We start from the raw sequence: 27,793 nt of genomic DNA on the forward strand, positions 1-27,793 counted from the left end.
TGCCTACAAGGGAAGGGAGGTTCTCTGCAGCATCAGGAGAGTGTGCTCTGCTCTGAGAAAACTGGAAAGGCCTAAATCCAGTCTTACGAAAGTTACAAAAAGGGGCAATTATTCACACTATAAAAAGATTCTTCATCTTATAAAAAAGGATTTACTTACAAGGTCCCACTAAACTGCATGGGCTCTATTGCATATAGAATAGGATTTGATTTGTTTAAGACTTTACAGGCACTGCCAACTACATAAATCAAGGAGCCACAGTTGAACTGAATTTGCTTTTTGCGTTTACAATGTGATATACAAAATGAGGTAATTTTACCTCGTTTGTGTCACTATTATTGATTTTCTGTGTGAGAGAAAGATAATGGCACCAAATATTATCATATCAGCTGAGGCAGGCATCTGATACAGGGACAAGCAATGCATCTCCTTCCTATCAGCGTTTCCTATAAAATGGGGTCTTTATGAACACTGCAAAAAAAGACCAAGGTACCCATCTTCTCTATTCACATAAGGTTTTTGAAGACTGAATAATAATAATAATTGTGGGTGATACTTATATATCAATAGTACTTACTATGCATCAGGCACTGTTCTAAGTGTTTTGCAGGTATTAATTCATTTCATCATCTCAATAATTTCATGTATAGTTACTATTATTATCTCTGCTTTATAGTTGAGCAAATAAGTTATGTTGCCCAAGGGCAGGAGGCAGTAACTGGCAGAGCTGAGGTAAAAATGCAGGCAGTCTGGGCCTAGGAGCCATGCTCTTGACCATCATACTATTCTGTCCTCCTTGATCTATCAGTAACGTGCAAGATGGTGAAGAGTGCCAGGGAGAGAAGTGGAAACGGGGGCTACGTAGCCTATAGCTACCTACCTAACTTACCAACGAGCTCAGGCACATTGGGCTGAGGACCCGTACTATGCAGTGAAACAGGAAGGGTGGAAGGAAGGGAGGCAGGGAGGGAGGGAAGGGAAGAGAGAAAGAGAGAAGGGAAGAAAAGGTAAGAAGGTGATTGAGAGGAGGCACAAGGGAGGTTTCTGGAGAACTAGCCTGTTTCTTGATTTGGGTGCTGGTTACATGGGGTGTGTTTAGTTTGTTAACTCTCAGCAAGCTGTACTTTTTATATACATATTTTCATGAACAAAAGTTAAAAGATGAAAGTATGGGTTTAAGAGGATTTGGGTAATATTACGAATGGCTTTAGCCCTCCTCTATTTATTTTCCAAATGTTCCAGAATGCCCGAGCAAGGCATGCTGGAGCTCAGAGGCTATGTGCACAAGTGCAATCACCCATGTGGATGATTCTCAAACCTCATGGTCCAGCCTGAGACATCTAGCAGCCCAAATATCAGCTGAGCCACCAGCAACATGGTATCATGGTTAAGAGAGTGGCGTTAAGAACTACAACGGCTGTCCTTTGCACTTACTAGCTGTGTGATTTTGAACAAGCTACTTCCCCTCTCTGTCTGTCTTCCTTTCTGCAACTGTAGAGCTGGTATAACAGTGCTTAACTCACAGGGCTTTACTGCACATTAAACGAGCACTTACAACCGTGCCTGGCACATAGAACACACTACTAAATTTTAGCTCTTGTCCTCACTATTTAGGCTCATAGCCATGGTCTTCTCTCTTACACCAATTGCCATATACTTTTCTTCATCATTTTCCCATTATTTAAATAATTACTACTCTCTGCCGTGTTTCAAAAAGAATTTAAGGAAGATTTGTTTTAGTTATTATTCAAGTAGTACAATCATATGATAAAAATCTGGAAAACAGAAAATCAGGTATTATACTTTTGGGAGTGTAGTCATCCTGCTGCTGCTGTGAAATGCCTGAAGTGATCTACAGGCACAAACTACAGCTGCTACGTTACAGACACCACAACAGGGCCTGTCACAGCAGGCGGGACTATGGGGCCATATCAGTCAACATACACTCAAGAAACAGCCACAAAAAAAAAAAAAAAGAAAGAAACAGCCACAACTTTTTTTTTTTTAAATTATTAGCACCCTTAATTATTATTTATTTATTTTTTTGGCTGTGTTGGGTCTTCGTTTCTGTGCGGGGGCTTCCTCCCGCCGCGGCAAGCGGGGGCCACTCTTCATCGTCGTGCGCGGGCCTCTCACTGTCGCGGCCTCTCTTGTTGCGGAGCACAGGCTCTAGACGCGCAGGCTCAGTAGTTGTGGCTCATGGGCCCAGTTGCTCCGCGGCATGTGGGATCTTCCCAGACCAGGGCTCGAACCCGTGTCCCCTGCATTAGCAGGCAGATTCTCAACCACTGCGCCACCAGGGAAGCCCCCAGCCACAACTTTTTATTCTCAAAATTTCCAGTCCCATAGAAAAGTTAGAAGGATAGTACAATATATCCTTCACCTCCATACATCCTTCACCTAGATTCACCCTTTAACATTTTGCCACAATTGCTTTCTCTTCTCTGTCTCCCCTCAGACACTTTTTTTTGCCAAATCATTCGAAAGTTAAGTTGCAGACATCATGTCATTTTATTTATAAATACTTCAGCTTTTATCTCCTAGGAACAAAGACACTGTCCTTTATAACCATAATACCATATCACACCCAAGGAACTTCACAGTTACACAGTACTGTTATCTAATACACAGTCTATATTTTTTCTAATCGCCCTAAAAATAACCTTTTTTTCCAATTCAGGGTCCAATCAAGGGTCATAAGTACATTTAAACTGTCATGTTTTCTTTGATCTAGGACAGCCCCAGCCCCTTGCCATTTTTTCTTTCAGAGCATTGACATTTTTGAAGAGTCCAGGCAGCTGTCTTGTAAAATATCCCACAATCTGGATTTACCTGACTATATGCTCAGGATTCAATTCAGCTGAAACATTTTTGGAAAAATGCTACATGGGGACTTCCCTGGTGGCGCAGTGGTTAAGAATCGCCTGCCAATGCAGGGGACAGGGGTTCAATCCTTGGTCTGGGAAGATCCCAGATGCCGCAAGCAACTAAGCCCGTGCACCACAACTATTGAGCCTGCGCTCTAGAGCTTGTGAGCCACAACTACTGAGCCCACGTGCCACAACTACTGAAGCCCGTGCACCTAGAGCCCGTGCTCGGCAACAAGAGAAGCCACCGCAATGAGAAGCCCACGCACTCCAACGAAGAGTAGCCCCCACTCGCTGCAACTAGAGAAAAGCCCACGTGCAGCAACGAAGACCCAATGCAGCCAAAAATAAATTAAATAAATAAATAAATAAAGTGCTACATGGCTGGTGCTTTATAGTTCACAGTGTAACATGTAAGGAGGTACATAGTAGTCATTTGTTCCATTTTTGTGTTGCTACATTTGATCATTTGATTAAGGTGATGCCCACCCAAACTTTTCCATTGTAAAGGTATTCTTTTTCTCTTTGTAGCACATAAGTAATCTGTGGAGGGATTCTTTGAGTCCTTGTGACTATCTTATACCCCAACAATCTTTTTTATCCGATAGTTTTGACATCTGTTGATAATGTACCTGAATCAATGATCACATTAGTGTTGCAAAACAGTCACTGTGATGTTTACTGTGTGGCTGAAATGAACCCTTGCAAATCAAATCCCGTTTTTCCCCCAACTTGCATTATTATTTCAGAACTATAACATCAGAACTATTTCAGAGGTTCATCTGCTTGACTCCACCTGACAGTGATTCATAACACCTGTTTTACATTTCTCTGATCTTGATCCACATGAGCAGGTACATTAAGTGCAAACAAACATATAAATGTACTGGCTTAAGCAATGGGCAGGAAGCTACCTGTCTATACAAGCAAGAGGTTGCCTAGTCTTTAGAGCCCCATTTCCTATAGTAGATCAAATTCCATGTCAAGAAATGTTTATTTTCCAGGAGCTGAAATAGCTCAGTTGGGAGAGCATTAGACTGAAGAAATGTCTGTTTTCCCAAAGACAGTTCTATATCGGCATCAGTTTCAGGCATCAAAGAAGGGAGAGAAGGGGACACAGTGGGTTCAGGCAGTAGACTCCTGGCACAATCTTAAAACATTAAAAGATTGTGCAGGGGACTTCCCTGGTGGTTCAGTGGTAAAGAACCCGCCTTCCAATGCAGAGGATGCGGGTTCAATCCCTGGTCAGGGAACTAAGATCCCACGTGCCACGGGGCAACTAAGCCCATGCGTGTGCCACAACTACTGAGCTTGTGTGCCTCAACTAGAGCCCACTTGCCACAAACTACAGAGCCCAGGCGCCCTGGAGCCTGCGTGCCACAACTAGAGAAGAGCAAACCTGCATGCCACAACTAGAGAAGAGCAAACCTGCATGCCACAACTAGAGAGAAGCCCGCGTGCGGCAACGAAAGATGCCCCATGCCACAACTAAGACCCAATGCGGCCAAAAATAAATAAAATAAATAATAAATAAATCTTAAAAAAAAAAAAAAAGATTGTGCAGACCTAGACGCTAGGATAGTACCAAATCACATGAGCCAGCTGCTTCAAGCAGCCTGCTTCCCCTGCCCCTGTGAATGATACTTCTTCCCGTCAACAGTTCTTTAGAGTCCAAACAACATCCCCAGACCAGCTGCATTAGAATCCCCTGGGAAGCTGGTTAAGAAACAGATGCCCCAGTCCCACCTCTGACCAACTGAATCAGAGCCCTCCTGGAGGGTTTGGGACTCAGTGTGTTGAGATCCCAGAGGATCTCATGAGCAGCCAGGTTTGGGAACCCTTGCTTAGAGAAGACCCACTGTAGCCTCCAAAAGGGTACTATCCCATAGGCCACACAATGGTAGATGGTAGTTAAGGATCAGTCCCATTACATGATGGCCATCCAGCCAACAACTGACCCCCAGGGGTCTGAAACGAGGGCAGAGGGTTTCAACCTAGATGGTCAATTGCACCCCCAATTTATAGCCTACTCAAGGCTGAAAAAAAAGTCACTATACTCAGAGAAGTTGCCAGATCTATGGTTCTCCAAATTTAGTCTCTACCAGAGCTTCTGGGAACATCACCCCCCAAAGATTCTAAGTCAGAGATCTCCTCTGGGGCCCAGGAATGTGTGCTTACAACAAGCTCTCCAGATGATTCTGATGCAGGGGTCCAAGGACCATACTTTGAGAGACCCTGGCCTAGATGCTAGTCTGATCCTATCTATGACAGTCTAAGAGCAAGAGTTGGATAAAACTGTGTTGGCTTTCATTTGAAAACTACTTACCAAACCAAAGAAACAAAATATAAAGTCATATGGGAAATGTTTCTGAGCAATTAATTAACCACACAGAAACATTCAGATGATATGAAACCCTCCATAAAAGGTACTGAATTCCACCCCAATATTTCATCCCACTTGAGGACCATAGGCAGGCTGAGTCGAGAGCATGTGACCAAGGCTCCCAGCACGAAGTTCCCACTTCAGGTTCCATATTAGCAGTCTCCAGAAGGGCACCAGGGCCCAGGACCACCCCCTGGAGGACACTTGAATCATCTGAATCAAACAATATTTCTGACTGTCAAGGTCCTGCCTGATTCCAGCTTCCCGTTCACATTGTGAGGGAGCAAGCTCAAGGCAATTCGTTCTCTCTCTGTCCTGTCCTCTACTGTTAACCCTAGACTTAGCCAAGATTAACATGTGTGCTCGTGCCCCAGAAATGGAGGTGGCTAGGCCACTGGCATCAGGGAGGAAAGAGTGTGCTAACTGTGGGAAAAGGGGCAGACAGAGAAAGTGCTGGTCAGCTCCATGCTGAGCTGGCCTTTGGCTCGCTGGGAATCAGAAGTATGGCTGGCAGACTGCAACCAAGGCTCAGGGTGTCAGGGACTCCCGCTGCAGGAGGTCATATGACATATCCTTCCCTCCCACGGCCCAGGCAGCTTTCCACCCAGGAAACGCCGGGAAACAAGCCACCCTTATGGTACAAATGCGGTATAGCACTCCCAGGAAAGGTCCTTCCACGGACATCAAAATATACCCTCAGGTTCCCAACCCAAGCAGGCTCATGGTGAAAGGACAACCACACCAGCCAGCTCCTGGGGCTCTTACCTGACTGGAACACATATCTGGCCAAGCCTTGCATTAGTTCTGCTGGCCATGTTGGGGGCGCAGACTCCCCTGTTTCTCTCTTCAGACGAAATGTCAACTCAAAGCCAAAACCACTAGGTCCATCTGTTCCTGTGAATCTGGAAGGAATAAAAAGCAAATGTTTTTTGTTTAACTACCTTAGGGAAGACACTGTTTTGTTGTCTAATTAAAGTTCTTCCCCTTTTTGGGTAGGCTCGGCATCCAAACCCCCTAGTCGGAGGAATCTTGAGCCTTGAGGGGAGGAAGCACCTCGATAGCCAATAAGGAACCAGAACTCTAGCCTTGCCCTCCTGCCAGCTACAGCACATGTGTGTGACCTCAGCCCCCCCAATCAAATTCCCCTGCTGGTACTCTGAATTACGAGTTCCAGGTTTTGTGGCTCTGGACCATTCCTTTCTGTATGATTGAGGCTCCATTACTGAAAATAATCCTTACACTCTTTATTCCTTCAAGCTATTAATAAGCACCTACTTAGTTTGCTAAGGATATATGTCCTACTGTATGCCCTATGAGGATGAGACCCTTTCTCCGCTGCCACCTCCACCCTGCCCCACAAGGGGACAATCCTTGGGCTAAACTGGCTGGCCTCCAAACTCAGCATTGGAGGATGGGTCCCAAAGCAGATTCCAAATATCCAAATACTGGGAGGGCCCATGATCTTCCTGAAAGCCAGCACCCCACATGCACTCATCAATCAGCACATGCTCTTCCTGAAACCTGGCACCCCGTGTGTACTCTTCAATCACTGGAACCTTGAGGAAGCAGAGTTTGCCCTCCCTTCCCATCCTCAAGAGGCCCAGAATGATGATGGCCACAAACATCATAGGGAGATGAGGCAGGGCAGCAGTGCCTGCCTCCCTGTCTGCTAGGAAACGCCCCGGAGGCTGAGTCTCCACTGGAGTCCCTGAAATGGACTTCTGCCAGAGAGGGAAATGACGTGGATTAGAGAGCAAGGCTGGTTGGTGGTGGCACCTCCTGGGGTGAGGGAAGCATTCAGGGAGGGGCTCCTGAGAGTTACAGGAGGCTTGCCAGCATGGGAAGGGTTAAAAGTTAAACTATGTTCATGATATAATTTTCAGTAATTATATCTTGTACAAACATGAGCCACAATGATTATGCACATTTAAACTCCTCAGCATACAAATACAAGCCATAAAATAAGATGACAGCCAACACCTCCTTGCGAGCCAAGCTACCGGAACAGGCGGTCAGAGGGGAGAATGCTGAAGGGGCAATGATGCAGTCAGTGCCCAACCCTGGGATTCCATGTGGCATCTTTCCTCCATCATCATCATCATCGCCCCCAAGGGGCCAGGCCGGGAGACTGGGCAGAAAGAGGTGCTAACGTCTCAGAAGCTCTGACACCAGGGCTAGCCCTGCTTGTGTACCCGAGTTGGTCCAGCCCTCCTGCACTTGCTGCAGTGAGGAGCTCACCTCTGATAAGCTAAGTTCTCTAAAGGACTGAAAAGGAAGTCTTAGAATCACTGTTTTCTCTGAGTATCTATAACTGTGGGAGGCACACTCCACTTTGGGGTACACACCCAGAATTTTAGAGACCGGGAGATGCCTGGCAGGATGCAGTGTAAGCTATTTTCTTTCTTTGCTGAGTTGCCCTGTTTGGGGGCAATTCTATGCAGAAAGGCTGAGGGAATAGCTAAGCAAGCTGAGGCTGTAAGAGCTGCCTCCCAAGGGCTATAGGCTTGCGAGGGGTATGAAAACCTGGGGTAATGCAAGACTGACTTGGAATTAAAACCCTACAAAGGGAGATGGGTCACTAGGGCAAAGGGAAGATTTCAAGCAGCCACCAATTAGAGGCAGCTTTGTAAAATGTATTAGACCATTACTCCCGGGCTTTCATCTCAGGCCAAGAAAAATACATGATTTCTAACCGCAAAAACTTGAGAAATAGACTAAAAGAAACATGCTCCTCGGACTGTGCGATGGGGTGAACCCTCAGATGCAGAGAGAGTAGCCACATGCATCCAAGCAGCACCGCCTCTCTAAAGAGGGCTGTGCATGCACACACACGCATTTCTACACCATCTGCCTCCACACGGGGTGCTTTCTGGGCCAGCTCTGCGGTGGGCAGGCCGGCCCTCACTTGACTGCCTGAGACGGACAGGTCTGGCCAGATGGTCTCCACCTGCGTTTGATTACCACCCACCAGGCTGGCTGGATGCAACCTCTAAACTCTGAAACATGAGTTTGGAATGGCCCAGCCTCAGGATAAACACACAACCTGGAGCCTGTCAGAAGGCCTCTTCTTCAAAGCAGATTGCTCAGGCAATAGCCCAGTGACAAGGTCATTCAGTCTTTAAGGTCCCCTGGAGGGGCCTGGCCTGGTCTGCATTTCCTCAAGTGAGGGCTTCTCCAGCCAAAGCAGATTTATCTGACCAGAGGATGAAGCCCCTCCTGGAGAGCGGCTGTCTCGCGCATCCTCCAAGAAAGGAAAGCGTGAGAGGAAATCGGCACGTGCTGCAGAAGGTGGGATCTGGGTCAGAGCAAAGAATTTTTCTAACACCGAAGGCTGCTAAAATACTGGCTGGTGGTAAAGGGGCCCAGTGGAATTTCTTCCTACAGAGATTCTTAAAGGAATATACTACAGATCCTCCCCAATCTGGTAGGGAGGGGTTCTAACTATCTTGTTGCAGAAGGATGGATGAGACGGCCTCTCAAGATTGTTTCCAGCTCAAGAACTTCTGATCCTGCTCACTGAGGTGCTCAAGGGAGAAGCTGGCTTTGTCCCAGCAGTTTAGTGAGCCTAGGCAATGGCCGTGCCAGCCTCAAGAGTAACATTAAACCTGCCAACAGGAAAAACATGTGCCTCGAATCCTGACATAGTTGTGCAACCACTGGAACCTGCCCAAAGGTCTCCCCCAAAGCACCTGATTAAGAAGGTACCAATCAGACAAACAGGAACCTGGGAGAGACTTTCTAGAGTGTGGGTAAGCAGAAAAAGCTGACCTAAAAGTTGGCATCTCATGCTCAACACCATTAATTATTAGGAAAATTCAAATCAAAACTACAGTGAGGTGCCACTTCATACCCTCTAGGATGGCCAAAATAAAAGACAGACAGTAACAAGTGTTGGCGAGGATGTAGAGAAATTGGAACACTCACACTTTGCTGGTGGGAAGTAAAATGGCAGAGCTGCTTTGGAAAACAGTTTGGCAGTTCTTCAAAAAGTTAAATATACCATATGACACAGCTGTTCCTCTCCTAGGTATATACCCAAGAGAACCAAAAACATTTTTCACACAAAAACTTGTACACTAATGTTCACAGTAGCATTATTCATAATAACCAAAAAGTGGAAGCAACCAAAATGTCATCAACATATAAATGGATAAACAAAACATAGTATATCCATACAATGGAACATTATTTGGCAATAAAAAGGAATGCTGTACTGATTATTTGCTATAACATGGGTGAACCCTGGAAACATTATGCTAAGTGAATGAAGCCAGATACAAAAGACCACATATTGTATGATTCCATTTATATGAAATGTCCAGAATAGACAACTCCATAGAGACAGAAAGACTAGTGGTTGCCAGGGGTTAGAGAAGGAGAGAATGGGGAATGACTGCTAATGGGTATAGAGATTCTTTTTGGAGTGATGGAAATGTTCTGGAATTAAATAATGGTGATGATTGCACAACCTTGTGAATATACTAAAAAGCACTGAATTGTACACTTTAAAAGGGTGAATCTCATGGTATGTGAATTATATCAAAAAAAAAAAAAAAGCTGGCATCTCAGATACACCTAAATGCTAGAGGAAGCAGGGCCAACCATGTCAAGTACTCCAGGCCTTTACCTGGCTGTATCTACTAATAACCACTACAATTAACTGAATACCTACTAAGTTTGAGGCCTTGTACTAAGCACTTTTCTGATGCCATATTATTTAATTCTCCAACAACCCTGTGACTCAGCCATTGTTTTCCTCATTTAACTAACATATGAGAAAAAGACACTTGAGAGAGTTTAAGTAATATTCTATACGTCACACAGTAAGCAAGTGATGGACTTCAGACTTGAGGTCTGCCTGACTCCAAAGCCCATCTTCTTATTGCTGTGTGACCTCAGGCAAAATATTTAACATCTCCATGCCTCAGTTTTCTCATCTATAAAATGGGGATAATAACAGTAACAGTAACTATTTCAGAGTTGTTGTGAGGATTAAATATTCAGAAACCACCTGGAACACTATAGGCATTATCTCACACTAAGTGAAAGAAGGCAGTTACAAAAGACCATATGTTGTATGAATCCATGTATGTGATATGATAAATAATCTAATTTGTAATATATATTTATATTACATAAAATGTCAAGAATAGGCAAACCTATAGGAACAGAAAGTAGATCAGTGACTGCCTCAGGCTGAGGACTGAGGGCAAATGCAGAGTCACTGCTAATGGGTGTGGGGTTTCTTTTGAGGGTGATAAAAAAAGTTCTAAAATTAGTTTATGGTGATGGTTACATAACTCTTGAATATACTAAAAACCACTAAACCGTACACTTTATGATGGTTATATAACTGTTGAATATACTAAAAACCACTAAACCGTATACTAAAAACCACTAACCATACACTGTATGGTATGTGAATTTTATCTCAATAAAGCTGTTTTTAAAACCTGAGGGGAAAAAACCCCAAAGAACTAATAGTAAAAAAAATTCACAAACTATAGCTATAGATATATTCCCCTTAAGCATACAACAAGATGGTCAATCTCACTCATTTGCAACTCAAAAGCAAATTAAAAAAACAATGATACCATTATCACTTATCAGATTGGCAAAAATTTTAAAGTATGACATTACATTCTATTGATGAGGCTGTGAGGAAAGAGGTATTTTCATATGTTGCTGGTGGGGATACAAATTAGTACAACCTTTTTGGAGGGGAAGTTAGCAACACCTAACAAAATTACATATTGTTTACCTTTTTTTTTGGATGTGCTGCACAGCTTGCAGGATCTCAGTTCCCTGACCAGGGATTGAACCTGGGCCACGGCAGTGAAAGCCCAGAATCCTAACCACTAGACCACCAGGGAACTCCCATCATATTGTTTACCTTTTGACCCAGCGATCCCACTCTAAGAATTTGTGATCTCCAAATACTGGGAGCAACTAAATGCCCATTCATAGGAGAGTGGTCCAAAGAGTACTATGCAGATATAAGAAAGAATGAGGAAGAGCTCTACAAACTGATATGGAAACTGTTAAGTAAAAACAACAAAAGAGTACTATAGCATGCCACCTTTTGAGGAAGAGAAAAGGGAAGACAGGAAAATGTACATGTATCTGCTCATTTCTGCAAAAAGCAACACAGGAAGGATAAATCAGAAATAAGATTGGTTATCTACAGGCAATAGGAGGGAATCAGGTGGAAAGCACTGTGGGGTGTGGGATGTATGAGTGTATGACATTTCTCTAAATATACATTTTTTTGGATCAATGATAATGCTTTCACATACTCAGAATAAACAAGGATGGAGGAAAATGCTAAATGTAATACAAACATAAATTAGTGAACTTAACTGTACTTCAGATCAACAATATAACCACAATGAAGAGGGGAAAAAAAGAAGCCACCCAAGTGCCTTATGTACACAGTATGTTTACATATGTCATCAGGCTAAAGGCAAAAAGAACAGTAAAATACTGAACTCTGGTTAGTAGGTTTACTTTTTGCAGTGTTATGAGTTGGTAATTCTGAAACTACCTTCTGTGTAAATGTACTGTGGATAATGAGAGCCACGTTTCTCTCATTGTCAGAAATGTTAAAAACTGGTAAACATGTCAAAGTTAGAAATACATAAAAAAGGATGGATAGAATGAGCCTCATAGGTATAATTTTGGAATTAGAGGTATCAATATGGTATTTAATAGAGGGATAGATATAGAAATAGATAAAGATGTGGGTGTGGGTGTGATATATGTGTGTGTATTTCCTAGCTCTCTCCACTAAGTGACACCCCAAAAGCAATGATAACTCCTAGCACTCAGATTTTGGTGCCTAAATACCATCTGCCATTAAAAGAAACCAGAGCTCACTGGAGAAATGGCTGAATCTAGGGCTGGGAAAGCACAAAATGAGCCTGGAACTTTTTGTTGTGCCAGAAGGTAAGTAAGTACTTGAAGAATGATGGGAACATGTCAAAAGTGGAGAGAAGCCAAACTGAAGAGCTCCCACTGGCCAAATCTAGGACAATTTGAGCATCGAAACAAATGGTATTAACAAATTATAACCTATTAAAGTAAAAATCCATGACTCCATACTGCTTGTAATGGACCTAGTAACATTGGCTCTATAGATTTCGGACTTAACAGCCTCCATAATTACATGCGTCAATTCCTTATTTTATGTATATAAGAGGGGTAGCAGCTTTTCCCTCTTGTGTTTGGAAAAAGCCTTTTCTGTAAATATATTCTGTGGTATTTATAAGAGTAAAACATTTAGAAACAATCTAAATGTTCTACAAGTAGGGGTATTATCAGTTCTGGTGCATTGTGTGGTGGGACATTACATGGTCATTAAAAATGAGACTTCTTGAAAGCAGCAGGACTAATCCCTGAGTTTTGAGAGGCAAAGGGTTTTCCACCTCTAACTGGTAAGGAGGAACAGGAAGTATAAGTCAGAACCCCACTCTATATCCATTATTGTTTGCTGTTCACCTACTACTAACTATAAGATAAAAATATAAATAATTTTTTTTAATGGTCATGAAATTGGAACCTTTGTGCATTACTTGTGGGAATATAAAATGGTGCGGCCACTGTGGAAGACAGTATAGTGGTTTCTCAAAAAAAAAAAAAAAACATAGATTAAAGATTAAACACAGATTTATCAGATGATTTAGCAATTCCACTTCTGGGTATATAACCGAAATAAATGAAAGCAGGTACTTGAACAGATTTTGTACACCCATGTTCACAGCAGCTTTATTCAACAGCCCAAAGGTGAAAATAACCCGAATGTCCATCAACGAATGAATGGATTTAAAAAAATGTGCTATATACATACAATGGAAAATTATTTAGCCTTAAAAAGGAAGGAAATTCTGACATATGCTACAACATGAATGAGCCTTGAAGACATTATGCTAAGTGAAGTAAGCTAGTCCCAAAAGAACAAACATTATATGAGTCCACTCACATGAGGTCCCTAGAGTAGTCAAATTCAGAGAGGCAGAAGATAGAATGGTGGCTGCCAGGGGCTATGGGAAGAGGGGAATGGGATGTTATTGTTTAATGGGTATAGAGTTTCAGTTCGAGAAGTTGAAAAAGTTCTGGAGATGGATGGTGGTAATAATAATTCCACTAAATACATCAAAAATGATTAAAATGATAAATTTCATGTTATGTATATTTTATTAGAAACAAATGGTTTTGAAAAAGCATGAAACAAAACTTACTATAATGTATGATCCAAAATACTTGTGTAGACACACACAATGTAAAAATATATAAGAAAAAGGAAGAAAATGCAATAAAATTATTGAATATTATAGTGGCTATCACAATACAATTTTTCTTTTTCAAACTTCTTTGTATTTTCCAAGTTTTCTAGCATTTATACCCTCCAGTCTAGACTGTAAACCCCACAAGGGCAGGACTGTGTCTTGTGCACTACTGTATCTGCCAGTTTAGCCTGCCAGCTTCTCACAGAATCTGTTGGCTAAGTGTCCATATTGGACACTCATGGTATGACAGGAGAGTCCTGTGGTCAGTGCCCACTTTTTCTGGGGGTGGCCTGGACACTTCCACTGGCATCTGAAGCAAGAAACGCTGGGCCAGCTAAGAATGCCACTGACCTTGGGAAGGTGGTACCTATGAAGTCAGGTCTACAGACTGTGGCTCAGTCTCAAGCTCAGTGCTGGTGTCAGAAGAAAAGGAAGAGGGGACCATTTTCCTCTGGAGACATATGGCACAGGAGGCCAGCCCAGTCCAATTCCAGAATCAAGACTGATGTCACTTCATTCCCTACAAAAGCTCCTGTTGTCCTTCCTCCCCTACCCCCTGGTTCCAGGCTGGCTGGAGAACTGGGTAAACCAGGCCTTTATCCTGGGGCTGGTCTTCCTTTCCAACCAGCCCTCCTCCTTGGGATCAGGCTTAGTTCCCTGCTTTACTGAGTTGGATATTCTCTCCCAGAAGAATGGAGCCTCTAGGTCCCGTCCCAGGGGAATAGACAGGAAAGCTTTTCCTTTGGTGTCCTCCCTCCAAGTGCACACACATATCCCCAGCTGGACCCAGCGATTACAGAAAGAACTGAAACGAAGACCTCCAGTAGCTCTGGGGCTCGGCACAGGAGGCTGCCTATCTCTTCTCCACAAGCTCTCTGCCTCCCAGGGCAACACCAAGCAAGTGCAAGGACCATATATCCAAACTCCAGCACATGCTTGGAGCACCAGCTGCCTTTACTATTTGCACCAAGTTTCTTGAGAAGGTCAGTCTGCTCCAAGGCCCTCAGTGCTGGCCCAAGCCCCATGACGCCCTGGGATTGGCCACTACTCTGCCCCTTACACCCATGCAGAGAATAAAGAGCTGCCTGGCAAACAGAGGGCACCACTGGAAACCACTTCACTAGGGAAAACGGAATGTGAGCATTTCCCCATGCATGGCCTCCATCTGCCCCTAGGGGACTTTCTAGGTGAAGAAAGAGGGACAAAAGCCAGAGCCCCGCTTTCTCCAGGGCTCAGCTCCTGCCACCTCCTTACCACACATAGTTTCCCCAGGTAACCTCATAAAATGGTTTGCAGCACCAGGTCTGTGTTGAGGATTCCCAAATCTATCCCCAAGCAAAGGATCAAACCCAGACACCGCAAACTCAGTATATACAAATCTGAGCTCAGTATCTCCCCAAACGTGATCCTTCTCCAGCTTTCTCTAACTGAAGACAAGTACTACTATGGTAGCCTGTATAATGGCTCCCCAAAGACATACACATTCTAATCTGTGGAACCTGTGTATGTTACCTTACATGGCAAAAGGGACTTTGCATATGTGATTAAGTTAAGGATCTTGAGATGCTAGATGATATCTGGGTGAGCTCAAGGTAACCATACGAGTCTTTAAAAGTGGAAGAGAGACGCAGAAGAGTAGGTCAAAGTGATGTGACACGAGGACTTGGCCTGCATTGCCAGTTTTGAAACTGGAAGAAGGGGCATGAGCCAAGGAAGGCGTGTAGCCCCTAAAAGCTGGTAAAGGAAATGGAATATAGCCCAGCTGACACCTTGATTTTAGCCCAGTGAGACCCATGTCAGACATCTGACCTCCAGAACTGTAAGATAATAAATGTGATAATGTGTTATGGCAGCAATAGGAAACTAGTAGAGCCACTAAGCCAGAATCCCAGGAGTCATCCTCCAGCCCTCCCTGTCCTCCTGTGCAGCCACGCTGGCAGTCACTGAGGTCTGATGACACTTCCTCCTCCCTCCTCAGCAGCTCTCAAATCTGTTCTCTTCTCTCCATCCTCACTGCCACACCATGGGTTGGCCTTTTTTTTTCCTTAAGGTAGAGTCAATGTACAGTATTATGTAAGTTTCAGGTGTACAACATACTGATTTACAATTTCTAAAGGTAATATTTCATCTAAAGTTATTATAATATGTTGGTTATACTCCCTTCATCCTACATTTGGATGGCCAACACCGCTCTTCCTCACTGATCTCCTGCCTCCTGCCCTATTCAGTTCTTCACTCTGATGTTCTCAAAATGGGATATGATGTACCTCTCCCCTGCTAAAAAATCCTCCAACGCCCACCCCCACTCCAAACCTTCAGGGTAAAGTCCAGACTTCTCAACAAGACCACCGGGAACTGGGTCCCTCTCACCTCCTCGGCCTCACAATGAATGAATGACTGGCAGATCCCTGACACACTAATGACTTCCTCACCTCTGAGACTCTGCACAGGTTGTTCCCTTTTTCTCTGCCCTCTGCTCATCTTCAGGGAGGCTCAGGTGTTACCTTCTCTGAGCTGGGTACCTGTGCTGAGTATCTTCGGTTTGCTCTTCTAGGTCCATTCCCACCATGGCAGACAGATCCTGAGGTGGCCCCCACGACCTCTGCCTCCTGTGTTCATGCCTTTGTGGAATCCCCCCCTCCATTTTTTTTGTAAGTACTTATTTATTTATTTCGCTGCACCAGTCTTAGTCGTGGCATGTGGGATCTTCATTGCAGTGTGCGGGATCTTTAATTGCGGCATGTGGGATCTAGTTCCCTGGCCAGGGATCGAACCCGGGCCCCGTGCATTGGGAGCGCGGGGTCTTAACTGCTGGACCACCAGGGAAGTCCCAGAATCCCCCCTCCTTGAATGCGGGTAGGACCTGGGACTTGCTTTTAACCAACAGAACGTGGTTAGGTGATAGAATATCACTCTCATGATTATGTTACATTATGTAAGACCATGTCTTGATAGCAGTTGCTATCACCATTGCTGGCTCTGAAGAACTTTCCAGGACTCTTGCAAGGAAAGAAATTCTGCCAATAACCTGAGGGAGTTTGGAAGTACTAGATACTTCCTCAATGGAGCCTCAGATGAGAACGCAGCCCAGCTGACACTAATTGCAGCCTTGTGAGACCCTAAGCAGAACACTCAGCTAAGCTACACCTGGACCCCTGACCCAGAGGAGATGTGAGATTATGTGTGCTGTTTTGAGCTACTAAATTTGTGGTAATTTGTATTGCAGCAATAGAACACCAACACACCCACCTTGCTCTCTGCCCTTTAAGGCTGACCTCTGTGGGGTTTCTGAGCCTTCTGGCTTCCACTTGGGTTCAGCCAGTGGAAGCCCTAAAGGAAATCAGAGGGAGGGAGGAGAGAGAGACCAGGGCTCCCTCCCTTTGAGACTACCTAAGGCTGGCCATGCTCCTCGACTGAAGGTTAGTCCTAAAGGTCACTCTGAGGAGGGACACTCTATACAACTCTTTCCTTCTAGGTTCTCAAATCTCACTCCCTCCTCTGGTCCCTTCAGCGCTAGGAGAGCAGCAGCCAAGCCAACCACCAGCTCTGCATTACTGCACTATCCTCTCTGGTGCCCTTCCTTTATAAACAAACCCTCCCCCAGTTATCCTACTTTGAAGGTACCAAACTCTTTCTTGTTGAGACCCTGACCAATATAGGGCACCTACCACTCTTCCTTACTCCTGTGCAAACCACCATCACAGGACCCTCCTTGCTGTACTGTAACTGCCTTCCTAGCTCTCCCATTAGGACTGGATTTGCCCCTTTTTGCACCACCAGTGACTGGCAAAGACGTGCTCAGTGAAGGCTTGCTGAACAAGGGAACAGAGTGAGACTAAAATATTTACTAACTAGACTAAATCTGAGAAAAGAGGCAAAGTTTTACAAGATTTAGAATACTGGGCAAGGGATAAGGGGGCAAATGCCAGCCCAAGGTTATGAGCTGAAGGGCTTAGGCAGAGTGGTGAGCCGGCCCAGCAATGCAGGGAAGCTGGGAAGTGAGGAAGGGAGACACAAGAGATTCTTAGTCTTGGGCTCTTGGGCTCTTTGAACTCTCTGGAGGTCCCAGAGTGGACTTAGGGCAGAAATTGCATAAAATTGTACTACCCTAGGGTCCTAATAAGATGCTAGAGAAGAGTCCAGTGACATAGGCAAGCATACGGGCAGTGGAGGTCACCTGAGCTGACACAAAGCCGAGCTCCACCACTTTCTAGCTGACCCTTGGGCAAGTTAATTTCCATGTGCCCTGGAGTCTCCTCACCTATTAAACTGGGCGAAGAATATCTGCTTCATAGGGCAGTTGGGAGGCTTTTAATGGATGGCACAGCGTCCAGCACCAGCAAGTACCCAAACAGAGAAGCCAGTATTCATCCTTCCCTTGCTCAGTGCTCAGTAGAAGCAGTCCTGCTCATCATTTCTCCCTGAGAACAACAGCAGATGCCTCTAGCTTCCCTACCCTCTAGACTCTGCAGCTTAATCAGCCCCGTCCTTCAAGAGCTGCCTGGATCTTCCAGCTTTGCCCAAGTTCCTGACCTTGGATCCCTCAAACCAGGCCCAAGATTCTTCCTGACTGTTTCCATGCTTTGAGTGACAGCCATTACAACAGAATTCAGTAAACAATTACAAAATAAACATTTGCAAAGATTATGTTTTTATTTTGAACAATTCACAACTACTGATACTTCATGAGCTGTTTTGAAATGGTGTTTGGTGACTACACAAGTACTATTCGAGGTAATAAAACATTGTAAAACTCTTTTCCAGTATGTTTATATGGTAATATTCTGATAGTTAAGATTTTTAAAACACTTCCAGCTATATCATATTAATTTTGCACAATCTTAAAAGAAGGGAAAAAAAGAAAGAAAGAAAGAAAGAGAAAAACCATATCAGTTGGGACTCTGCACCTTCACACTGAGCTGGGATTCTGATGAGGCTACAATGCAGGGCAGGCACCTTTGAGCTGTAACTCTGAGTAGCAGATACTCTTTCTACTACAACCAGACTCGTGGAATGCATTTGCCTACTCAAGTAGATGTTTCCTGAGATCCCTTGCTGGGAGCCAAGTACCATGTTCCCACAGCATTCCTCAAGTTTAAAAACAGTAGCTCCCAGGACTGATTTAGCTGAGAACCCAGCTAAACAAACTACCTGGCTCCCAAAACTTAGGGTGGCTTAACTCTATCCTGGGCTTTCAGTGAGCAAAGAGCTTCCCAGACTGAGAACTGAATCTAAGAAAAGCACCAAGCCAAGAGCAGCAGACCCTTTCTCTGCAGAATGGTGAAAGCTGACCACCCTCCCCTACTGGAGACCGACTGTACCTTCTTTCCTCTACTCCCATCCACCACCAAAGAACCCAAAGGTCAGTCCCCAGAGGGATTCCAAGCGCGCCCCGTGCTCTATAGGAATTCTGGACCAAGGAAGAGCCTGGTGCTTGAGTTTCTTGGCATCACTATGACAGCCCCCACTCTTGGCTTTGGGCTAAAGCAGCATCTAATCAAAGATCTTTTTTTAAAAAATAAAAAAAGACAGGCTAGGCCAATGGCGGCAAGATCACAGTCTGATTTGGGAAGCGAGGTGCCGTCTGCACACAGGTGTACAGCCTGGGGGCTTCTTACAGACCCAAGAGCCAGGGCGTTCTGCCCAAGGACTTTCTGTCCACCCAGTAGCCTCCAGGACTCTGGGAAGTCGGCCACCCCAGATCGAGACACCTGAAAGAGGGTAACAGGAAGAAACAAATCTTTTTCAGCATCTCAGTTCCCCAAGAGCAAGGATTGTACTTATTGTGTGTTCTGTACATGGGCACATCATGTCACAGCTAAGCAAATGCTAAATGATAATAATATTCCCATTTCTGTCCAAAGAGATAATCAGGCTGAGACGTTCAATGACAAACAAGATAAGACAGTATTAAAAAGCAATGAGCTTGGGGGCTTCCCTGGTGGCGCAGTGGTTGAGAATCTGCCTGCCAATGCAGGGGACACGGGTTCGAGCCCTGGTCTGGGAAGATCCCACATGCCGCGGAGCAACTGGGCCCGTGAGCCACAATTACTGAGCCTGCGCGTCTGGAGCCTGTGCTCCGCAACGAGAGGCCACGATAGTGAGAGGCCCGCGCACTGCGATGAAGAGTGGCCCCCGCTTGCCACAACTAGAGAAAGCCCTCGCACAGAAACGAAGACCCAACACAGCCATAAATAAATAAATAAATAAATAAATAAATAAAGCAGCAATGAGCTTTCCTCTTAGTCACTGCCAAAGTTAGACGCAAATATCTTAATGGTATTTCCTTTGAGCCACTTTGCTGTTTCCTTTTTAGGGAAATAAAACCATCACTCAACTCTGTACTCTTGCCTTCACACCAGTGTTGAGTTCCCAAATTACCAGAAAAGTTTCCTAAAACCCCACTCCTGCCCCCATAATATCATCCCTTTGCTTCCCTCATCAGTCAACAGATAACAGATAATTTGTTGAATGTCACGTTCTTTGTATTGTCTTCAAACTCTCCAACCTCATCTTGCTCCGCTGTCCTCTTCTTACCAAGCCCCAAGCATATTGGCCTTCTTTCTGTTCCTTGAACACCTCAAGGTCCTTCCTACCTCAGGGCCTCTGAACTAACAATTTTCACTGCCTACAATCTTCACACGGTTGGGTGACCAGAGCACTGTACAACTCCAGGGAGCGCAAATTGCACTGAATAATATGAACGGTGCCCCTAGAGTTGCAAGATGTGACAGCCCTGGCTGCCACTTTGTCATTGAAATCTCAGTTCAAATGTGTCTTCAAGGAAGCCATCACTGATTACCTGCTAAATGCAACCTCTCCACCCACCTCAACCCCTACTTCTACCTGGGTATCTGCAGCACATCATCTCTGCTTTATTTTCAACACGGCACCTGCACTATCTAAAACTGTACTTATTTTTACATGTTTTTCCTATTAAAATGTAAAATCAATGAAAACAGAAATCTTGCCTGTCTTGCTCCCATGATAGCCCCAGCATTTAAAAGGTAATGTGCACTAAACACTTCAGGAAATCAATTAAGGGCTTATCATATACCAAGCACCGTGCTAGGTGCTGGGGGTTCTCCCCCACCCCGATAAAGCAAGCTTCCGACATTTTTACCAAAATCACACACCTCCTCCCAGAGAAAGGCTCTGACTCCTATGAAAATGCCCATGGAGTATCAACCCTATTACAAGTACATGGGTCCAAACTGAAGAAATCCCCGAGTGAGCTAAACGCTCAGACTTGGTGCTGGGCCAGAAGAATTCTTTGCCTCTGCTGTGAGAATGCTTTCCCAACAGCCAGAGAAATCCCAAAGCAAGGTTTTTTTGGTTTTTCATTTATTCATTCCTTCAACAAATATTTGTTGATGCACCGGGGAAACAATGCATAAAGCTGGTATACATCCTTTCCCTAAGGGAGCTTACATTCTATTGGGAAGGAGGGCAGACAGACAATAAACAAGCCAACTAAGTAAAATAAGGTAAATGGTCATAAGTGCTTTAAAGAAAAATTAAGCAGGTGATAGTGCTTCATGGAGGGGGGTTCAGGGTTCCCATTCTAAATAAGGAGGTCGGGTAAGGTCTCACTAAAAGGTGATATTTGAGGAAAGACCTAAGGAGGTGAGGGAGTAAGGCATGAAGCTATCTGAGAATAGAGCTTTCTAGACATGGGGAGAGCAGGTGCAAAGGCCCTGAGGCAGGAGACTGTCTGGCACTTTGGAGGAACAGCAGCAGACTAGAGTGGGTGGAGCACAGTGAGGAAGGAGAGCAGCAGGGGATGAGGTGGATCAAAGAATCTTGGCAGCAATGGCCTTTGGCTATTACTAAAGTGAGACTGGAGGCCACTGGATGGCAGAGGAGGGACATGGTGTGGACACTGCCCCCAGCCACAGAGCTGGCATAGAACTAAGGGATCCATATTAGCAACGCTCCTGTAAAGCTCCAACCCCAAGAGCTCCCTGCTCATCTACTGCCTTCCTTCTGGGCCTTTTCTCTGTGCAAAACCCCTGGCTACGGGAATGAAAAATTGCCAGACTGGCTCCAGGAGGGCGGGAATCCAGCATGTCTGCAACCCGATATATTGAAAAAGCTAGAACGGGAAGAAGAAGGGGTTAGGGCAAGCCATGGTGTTGTCTGTCAGATTTCACTGTTTTGTCCTCTAACCAATCAAGCTTTTCAGAAGCATTTAGGAGTCAGATCCATCACAGGGAGAAAGTGCAGCCAGCCAGCTTGTTCCCCTGGGACCGGCAGCCTGGGCCAGGCCCAATTCTCTAGTAGTTACCCCTCCCCACAGGCATGGCTCCTGAGCTCCTAACCTCATGCTGAAAGGCCTGAGATCAGACTAAGGGAAACTGGTGGTCAGAGGCAAGGCTCCAAGCACCTCCAGGCATCACATGGAGGTCAGCACTTGAAAAACAAAAACATCTTGACTGGCCTCATTATGGCAAAGCTGGTTCTATGATGGGGATTCAAGAAGCCTGAGTAACACGGGAGGGAGTAGGAAGGTAAAGGACCTCTGAAGGCCACCAGCTTATACTAACCTGCTAGTTAAGGGCCTGGAGTCCAGTGAACCACATTCCTCTGAGCAGCTGCTATGAACCCATGTTCTCACTTACAAATGGGGAAATGGCCCAACCCCAAACATAGGCCTGGCCTCATTTGTGAGCCTCAGGACTCCTGCTCACAAAGAGCCCCCCACTAGGCCTCAAGGGACAGACTGCAGAAAAGGAGGCAGGGAGGTTCCGTGTGACACCTAAGGTTCTGAGGCTGTAACCAGCCCACCTCCCTGCACTGTTTTTTCCTGCTCAAGGACGCTTCAGCCAGAAGACTGGAGGCTCCATGAAGACCAGGCCAGACCAGGAGTATGCTTTTCATTACTACATACCTCATGCCCAGAACTACCCCAATAATGACTATCTCTGTAATGAGTGAACGGCTGACCCTCCAAACGAAGAAGACAGGCCAGTGATTAACGCTGGATGGGAACCAAGTGTACCCACCCATCACCTGGTAGACCCAGTGCCAGGAAAGGACAGCAGGCCATCCTTTCTCCTAGATCCACTGATCAGATCCTGCTGCAAACAGAGAGTATTATTATATTATTTGATTCCTATGTATGGCAGAAAGCCTCAAAAGTCCTAAATGGTAGCTCATTTATTTCAGGCAATTACCTGAGAAGGATCTTACCTATCTCTTGGCAATTGTGCTTATACTTGTGAACTTTCTGTATAACTTGGGTATCAGGAACCTGGGGCACTCCGTAAGCCCAGTCTCAGTCTTCTGTATCCACACACCCAAGAAAGGGAGAGACAAGGAGGCTTGTGGTGTTAATTTCCAGGTGACAGTGATCACCAAATCTAATCACTGATCAACTTTCTAAGGGGCAAACAACAACAGGAACAACACACACTCTCAGGACTACCACCACCAGGCACGGCGATTTGCATTAAAAGGATGGAGGTAGTAACTGAGAGGTGGGTGGCCAGCACAGTTGGTACGTATACTACCTCAACCGCTCTTCGCTTCCGTGAGAAGTCAAGCAGCAAAAGAAATGGATGTAGTTAATGCAACATGACAATGGGTAGGAGCCATCATCCCAAGTTAAGTGTTGTTTTCAGAATCTGGAAATCCTAGCAGCCGTGGGCCAGCTGAATTTAGAAAATAGCATGAGCCAAGTACTAGGGAAGCCTTGGAAGATGTTAGTCTCAAACTGAGAAACTCACATAAGACAGAAGCCCTGCATACACTGGGCACAGCATCACTCACAATGAACTGTTTACAGAAATCATCATGAGGGCAGACGTAGGATTGCAAACAAAAGGTGATAAGATTATGGATGATTTTTTTTCTTCCTTCTCTAATTTCCAACATGTTTGGTAAAATGGTTCAACTGTCTGTCTTTGTAAATGAAAAAACGCAATTTTATACCTAAAAAGTGACAACAATAATGGATGGAACAGGAAAAGTACAGGCCAGCAAAGTTTTGGACTTTAAAGAGTTTTCTTGATGCTGGTTCAGCTAAAACAGAGACTTTGAGGTCTGGCTGGGGCCTCAAGGAGCCTGATGTACTCATTTCTCATCTAAGACAAGATTAAGCTTGCCAGGGTCTGCTGTTGGACAAGTTTGCACACCAGTCTTTGTAGTGTCTGTACTGGAGGGCGTATCAATCTTGAACCTTGGGATTGAAGTTGTAGGCTACCAGCCTACCCAGTACCAGCTACAGACTTTATGAAAGACACCATCACTAGGGAAAAGAAGGTACAGAACACACGGGCCAGCTCCAGTTAAAACCCACTGAGATGGAGGGATTCAGATGTGGACCCCGTACCTACTCAGGGGAACTAACTCACTTAATGAGAAGTGACCAAAAGGAAAATATGCCAGAAAACACTGTCTGAACCCATGATGTAAGAAAAAGGGGTTTTGTGTTCGGGGGGTAGAATGGGGAGGGGGAGGAGGTGAAGAACAAAAACAAAGATATATCACTGGAGAAGAGATACAGATGTCAGATAAGCATATGAAAAGATGCTCAACATCATGCGTCACTGGGGAATTGCAAATTAATACAACAATGCGATATCACTCCACCTGTTAGAATGGCTAAAATCCAAAAAACTGACAATACCAAATGCTGGTGAGGACACAGAATAAGAGAAATTCTTACTCATTGCTGATGGGAATGCAAAATGGTACAGCCACTTTGGAAGACCGTTTGGTAGTTTCTTACAAAGCTAAACATAGTCTTACCATGTGATCCAGCAATTTTACCCAAATGAGTTGAAAACTTATGTCCACAGAAAACCCACATATGAATGTTTATGGCAGCTTTATTCAAAATCGCCAAAAGCTGGAAGCAATCAAGATATCCTTCAATAAGTGAATGGATAAACTATGGTATATACACACAATGGAATATTGTTCAGTGATAAAAGAAATAAGCTATCAAGCCACAAAAAGACATGGAGGAACCTTAAATGCATATTGCTTAGCGAAAGAAGTCAACCTGAAAAGGCTATATACTGTATGATTCCAACTACATGACATTTCAGAAAAGGCAAAACTAAAGAGACAGTAAAACAATCAGTGGTTGCCAGGGGTCTGGGAGGAGGGAAGAAAGGATAAAAAGCACAGGGCATTTTTAGGGCAGTGAAACTATTCTGTATGATACTCTAATGGTGGATACAGGACATGTATTTGTCAAAACACACAGAACTATATAACAAAAAGAGTGAACCATAATGTAAACTAGAAGGCATTAGCTAGTAATAATGTACCATACTGGATCATCAACTGTAACAAATATACCACTAATGCAAGGGAATTAGTAACAAGGGAAACTATAAGCAGAGGAGAGAAAGGGTATATGAGAACTCTTTGGGCTACCTGTTCAATTTTCTATAAACCTAAAACTGCTCTAAAATATAAGGCCTATTAATTTTAAAAAACCATTACAGTAAGTCCCCTACATACGAACCTTCAAGTTGCGAACTTTCTAAGATGCGAACGTGCGTTTGCATGTCTGATCACGTAAGTTAGTCCACGTGTCTGGTGTTATCTGTAAAAGTTTGGTACCTAGGCTAACTTTGTTGGACTTACGAACAAATTGGACTTATGAATGTGCTCTCGGAGTGGAACTCGTTCATATGTAGGGGACTTACTGTACAGGAATTAAAATGTTTTAAAAAATGATACGACAATCTGCTTTGATATAAGGACAGAGGAAAAATATATCCTCTGCTGGTTATGTCACTCTGCAGGGTGACAAGACAACTTTATTTCAGAACAAAAATCCTTCCCATGTTGGCCCTACAGACACCTCAGCTAGAAGGTATGGGTACTCCCAGCTTTGAAGTGTTCCTCATTTCTATACTTCCTCCCCAGAGAGAATGATCAGATAGTCCACACATTCTAGGCAACATATGCTCTGGGTTGTGGGAATGCTGGGCACATTCTTGACCACACAGGAAGCATGACCATGTGAACTTGACATCCAAGCCAGAAGCACCACCTTTGTGCTCTTAAGAGCAGACTTTCCTGGCAACTTACTAAAAATGACCACAGTAAGGCTGCAGAAGCCTTGACTTGAATTTGACACAGGATCCTATCACCTACCCTCTTGCTGTTACCCGACAGAACTCTTTCTTCTCTACAAAGTTGCTTCAACACCCAGCTCAACGTTTCCCCTACAAAGCTCTTCCTGCTTAACTATTCACACTCCATTAATCCAAGATACCTTTGAACTGAGGCGCACGATAGTAATAGAGGTCCAAGGGGGGACCTTCCTCCACACGCCCACACAGGTAGAGGAAGGGAAGGGTGAGGACTGCTGGAGCCAGACTGCCCAGGTTGATAGCCCGGCTCCAGCATTCCCTGGCTGGGTGATTATTTCCTTAACATCTCTGTGCCTCAGTTTCCTTGTAAAATAAGATTAATAATATCTACCCCATGGAGCTGTTGTAAGGATGAAATGAATTTATATAAAACACTTAGAGGGCTTCCCTGGTGGTGCAGTGGTTGAGAATCTGCCTGCCAATGCAGGGGACACGGGTTCGAGCCCTGGTCTGGGAAGATCCCACATGCCGTGGAGCAACTGGGCCCGTGAGCCACAACTACTGAGCCTGCGCGTCTGGAGCCTGTGCTCCGCAACAAGAGAGGCCGCGACGGTGAGAGGCCCGTGCACTGAGATGAAGAGTGGCCCCCCCCCTCGCCGCAACTAGAGAAAGCCCTCGCACAGAAACGAAGACCCAACACAGCCAAAAATAAATAAATTAATTAATTTTTTTTAAAAAAACAAACACTTAGAATAGTGCCTTGCACACAGTAAGAGCTACAAGTAGTTTGCAAGTATTATTACATGTTTTAATGAAGCACTGAGGACCACAGGGTGAGGGGAGACAGCCACAAAGTCACAGAAGTCAGGCAAAGCCTAAAGTTGCTTCCAGCCCCAATCTTCACTGTCGCCTTCTTTCCCAGGGACTCTGCCATCTCTTATCAAGCAGATCTTGGGTTTTTTCAAGGACAGAAGCTCGGTATGACTTCTCATTGTCCCCCACCCAAACACATCACCTTCTCCAGTGTTCTGCCTGTACTGGGACTCAATATAGCTCTGCTGGGGGGGTGTGCCACGCAGCCTGGTGCTCTGCGGAGAGCTCGGCAGCACGTCAGCGAGCTTTGAAAGTATGTGCAGGGGTGAGGAGACCATTCCCATGGGGCTCAGGTCAGAGAGCACAAGACCTCTCCACACACTTCTTAGGACCAGACATCAGAACGGAGCTACTGAAACAGGAAACGTAGTTGACTGGGAGACCTCAAAGGCAGGACAGAGGAATGAATTTAGGAGCCAAAGGCCAAAGTCCTGAGTCAGGACCTCTGAGTCAGAATGCTGGGCAAAGGAGATGCTGGCAAACCCAGACCCAGAACACGGCAGGTGTGAGGACCAGCATGCATGGGAAAAGTTGTGGCGTGAAAGATGGGAGTCTAAAAGGGTGGGCTGGCAGGGAAGAATCCTGGGGCTGAGAGATCTGATCACATCAAACCCATAAAGGCTTCCAAGTTTCTGCCTCTCTCTGCAAGAAGAGGAGGAACTCTCCCAATGCTGACAGCCTGGCAGTCACTCCTGAATAATCAGGCCTCTCAGACTTTTAAGTCAGTTTGACTGGGCCAGCTCAAGGAATCTCTTCCCAACTGCCCCCTTACTGCTGAAGGACTCCTTGAATCGGAGAATTTAGCGTCTCTACACCATGAAGGAACAGAGAATCCATGCTGCAAATGAAATGCTTTACAAAGGATGAAGCCACACACCCACACAGATCTGCTAGGAACCCCACAATGCCTCAGGTCTTCCTGTGGTTACAAAAGAAAAGGAATTCTCAACATTTCAAAATTCAGAGATCTGGGGTCTGAAATCCAGCCCAGAGTGGTGGTTTCAGCCTCAGGGGGAGCTCTATCCCCACTGCTGTCCCTTATTCCCACCCCAGGCCAAGACCAAGGGCGCCCCACTCTTTCTAGGTAGGCCAGGTCCCCTGCCCTTAGCAGAGAGCACCACCATTTCACACAATCATCCTGAAACTAAACACCTCTGAGATGAAAGACAGAGGGAGGGACCAAAGCTTCAGGGAGGCCTGCCTTCCAGTGAACCTACAAAGCTCTTCCTCGGCCTGCTGTGCCCAGCTAGGGGGAGGGCTGGGACCTGCCATCTATGGGTGGCTTAGAGAGGAATTCCACTTGTCAGTCTCCGGAGAACTTTGGAAAGA

General features: G+C 45.0%; 1 protein-coding gene across 2 annotated transcripts in view; it reads right to left on the minus strand.

The window, feature by feature from the left end:
• SUFU (SUFU negative regulator of hedgehog signaling) overlaps positions 1–27,793 on the minus strand; it is a 111,472-nt gene that overhangs the window by 72,877 nt on the left and 10,802 nt on the right. For both annotated transcript variants that reach the window (XM_007187244.2, XM_007187243.2), the window contains exon 3: positions 6,016–6,152. In XM_007187244.2, coding sequence (XP_007187306.1) covers positions 6,016–6,152 — 137 coding nt within the window. The remainder of the gene's footprint in view (positions 1–6,015; positions 6,153–27,793) is intronic.

The sequence above is a fragment of the Balaenoptera acutorostrata genome, chromosome 16 (assembly GCF_949987535.1).
Source record: "Balaenoptera acutorostrata chromosome 16, mBalAcu1.1, whole genome shotgun sequence".
NCBI classification, from domain to species: domain Eukaryota; kingdom Metazoa; phylum Chordata; class Mammalia; order Artiodactyla; family Balaenopteridae; genus Balaenoptera; species Balaenoptera acutorostrata.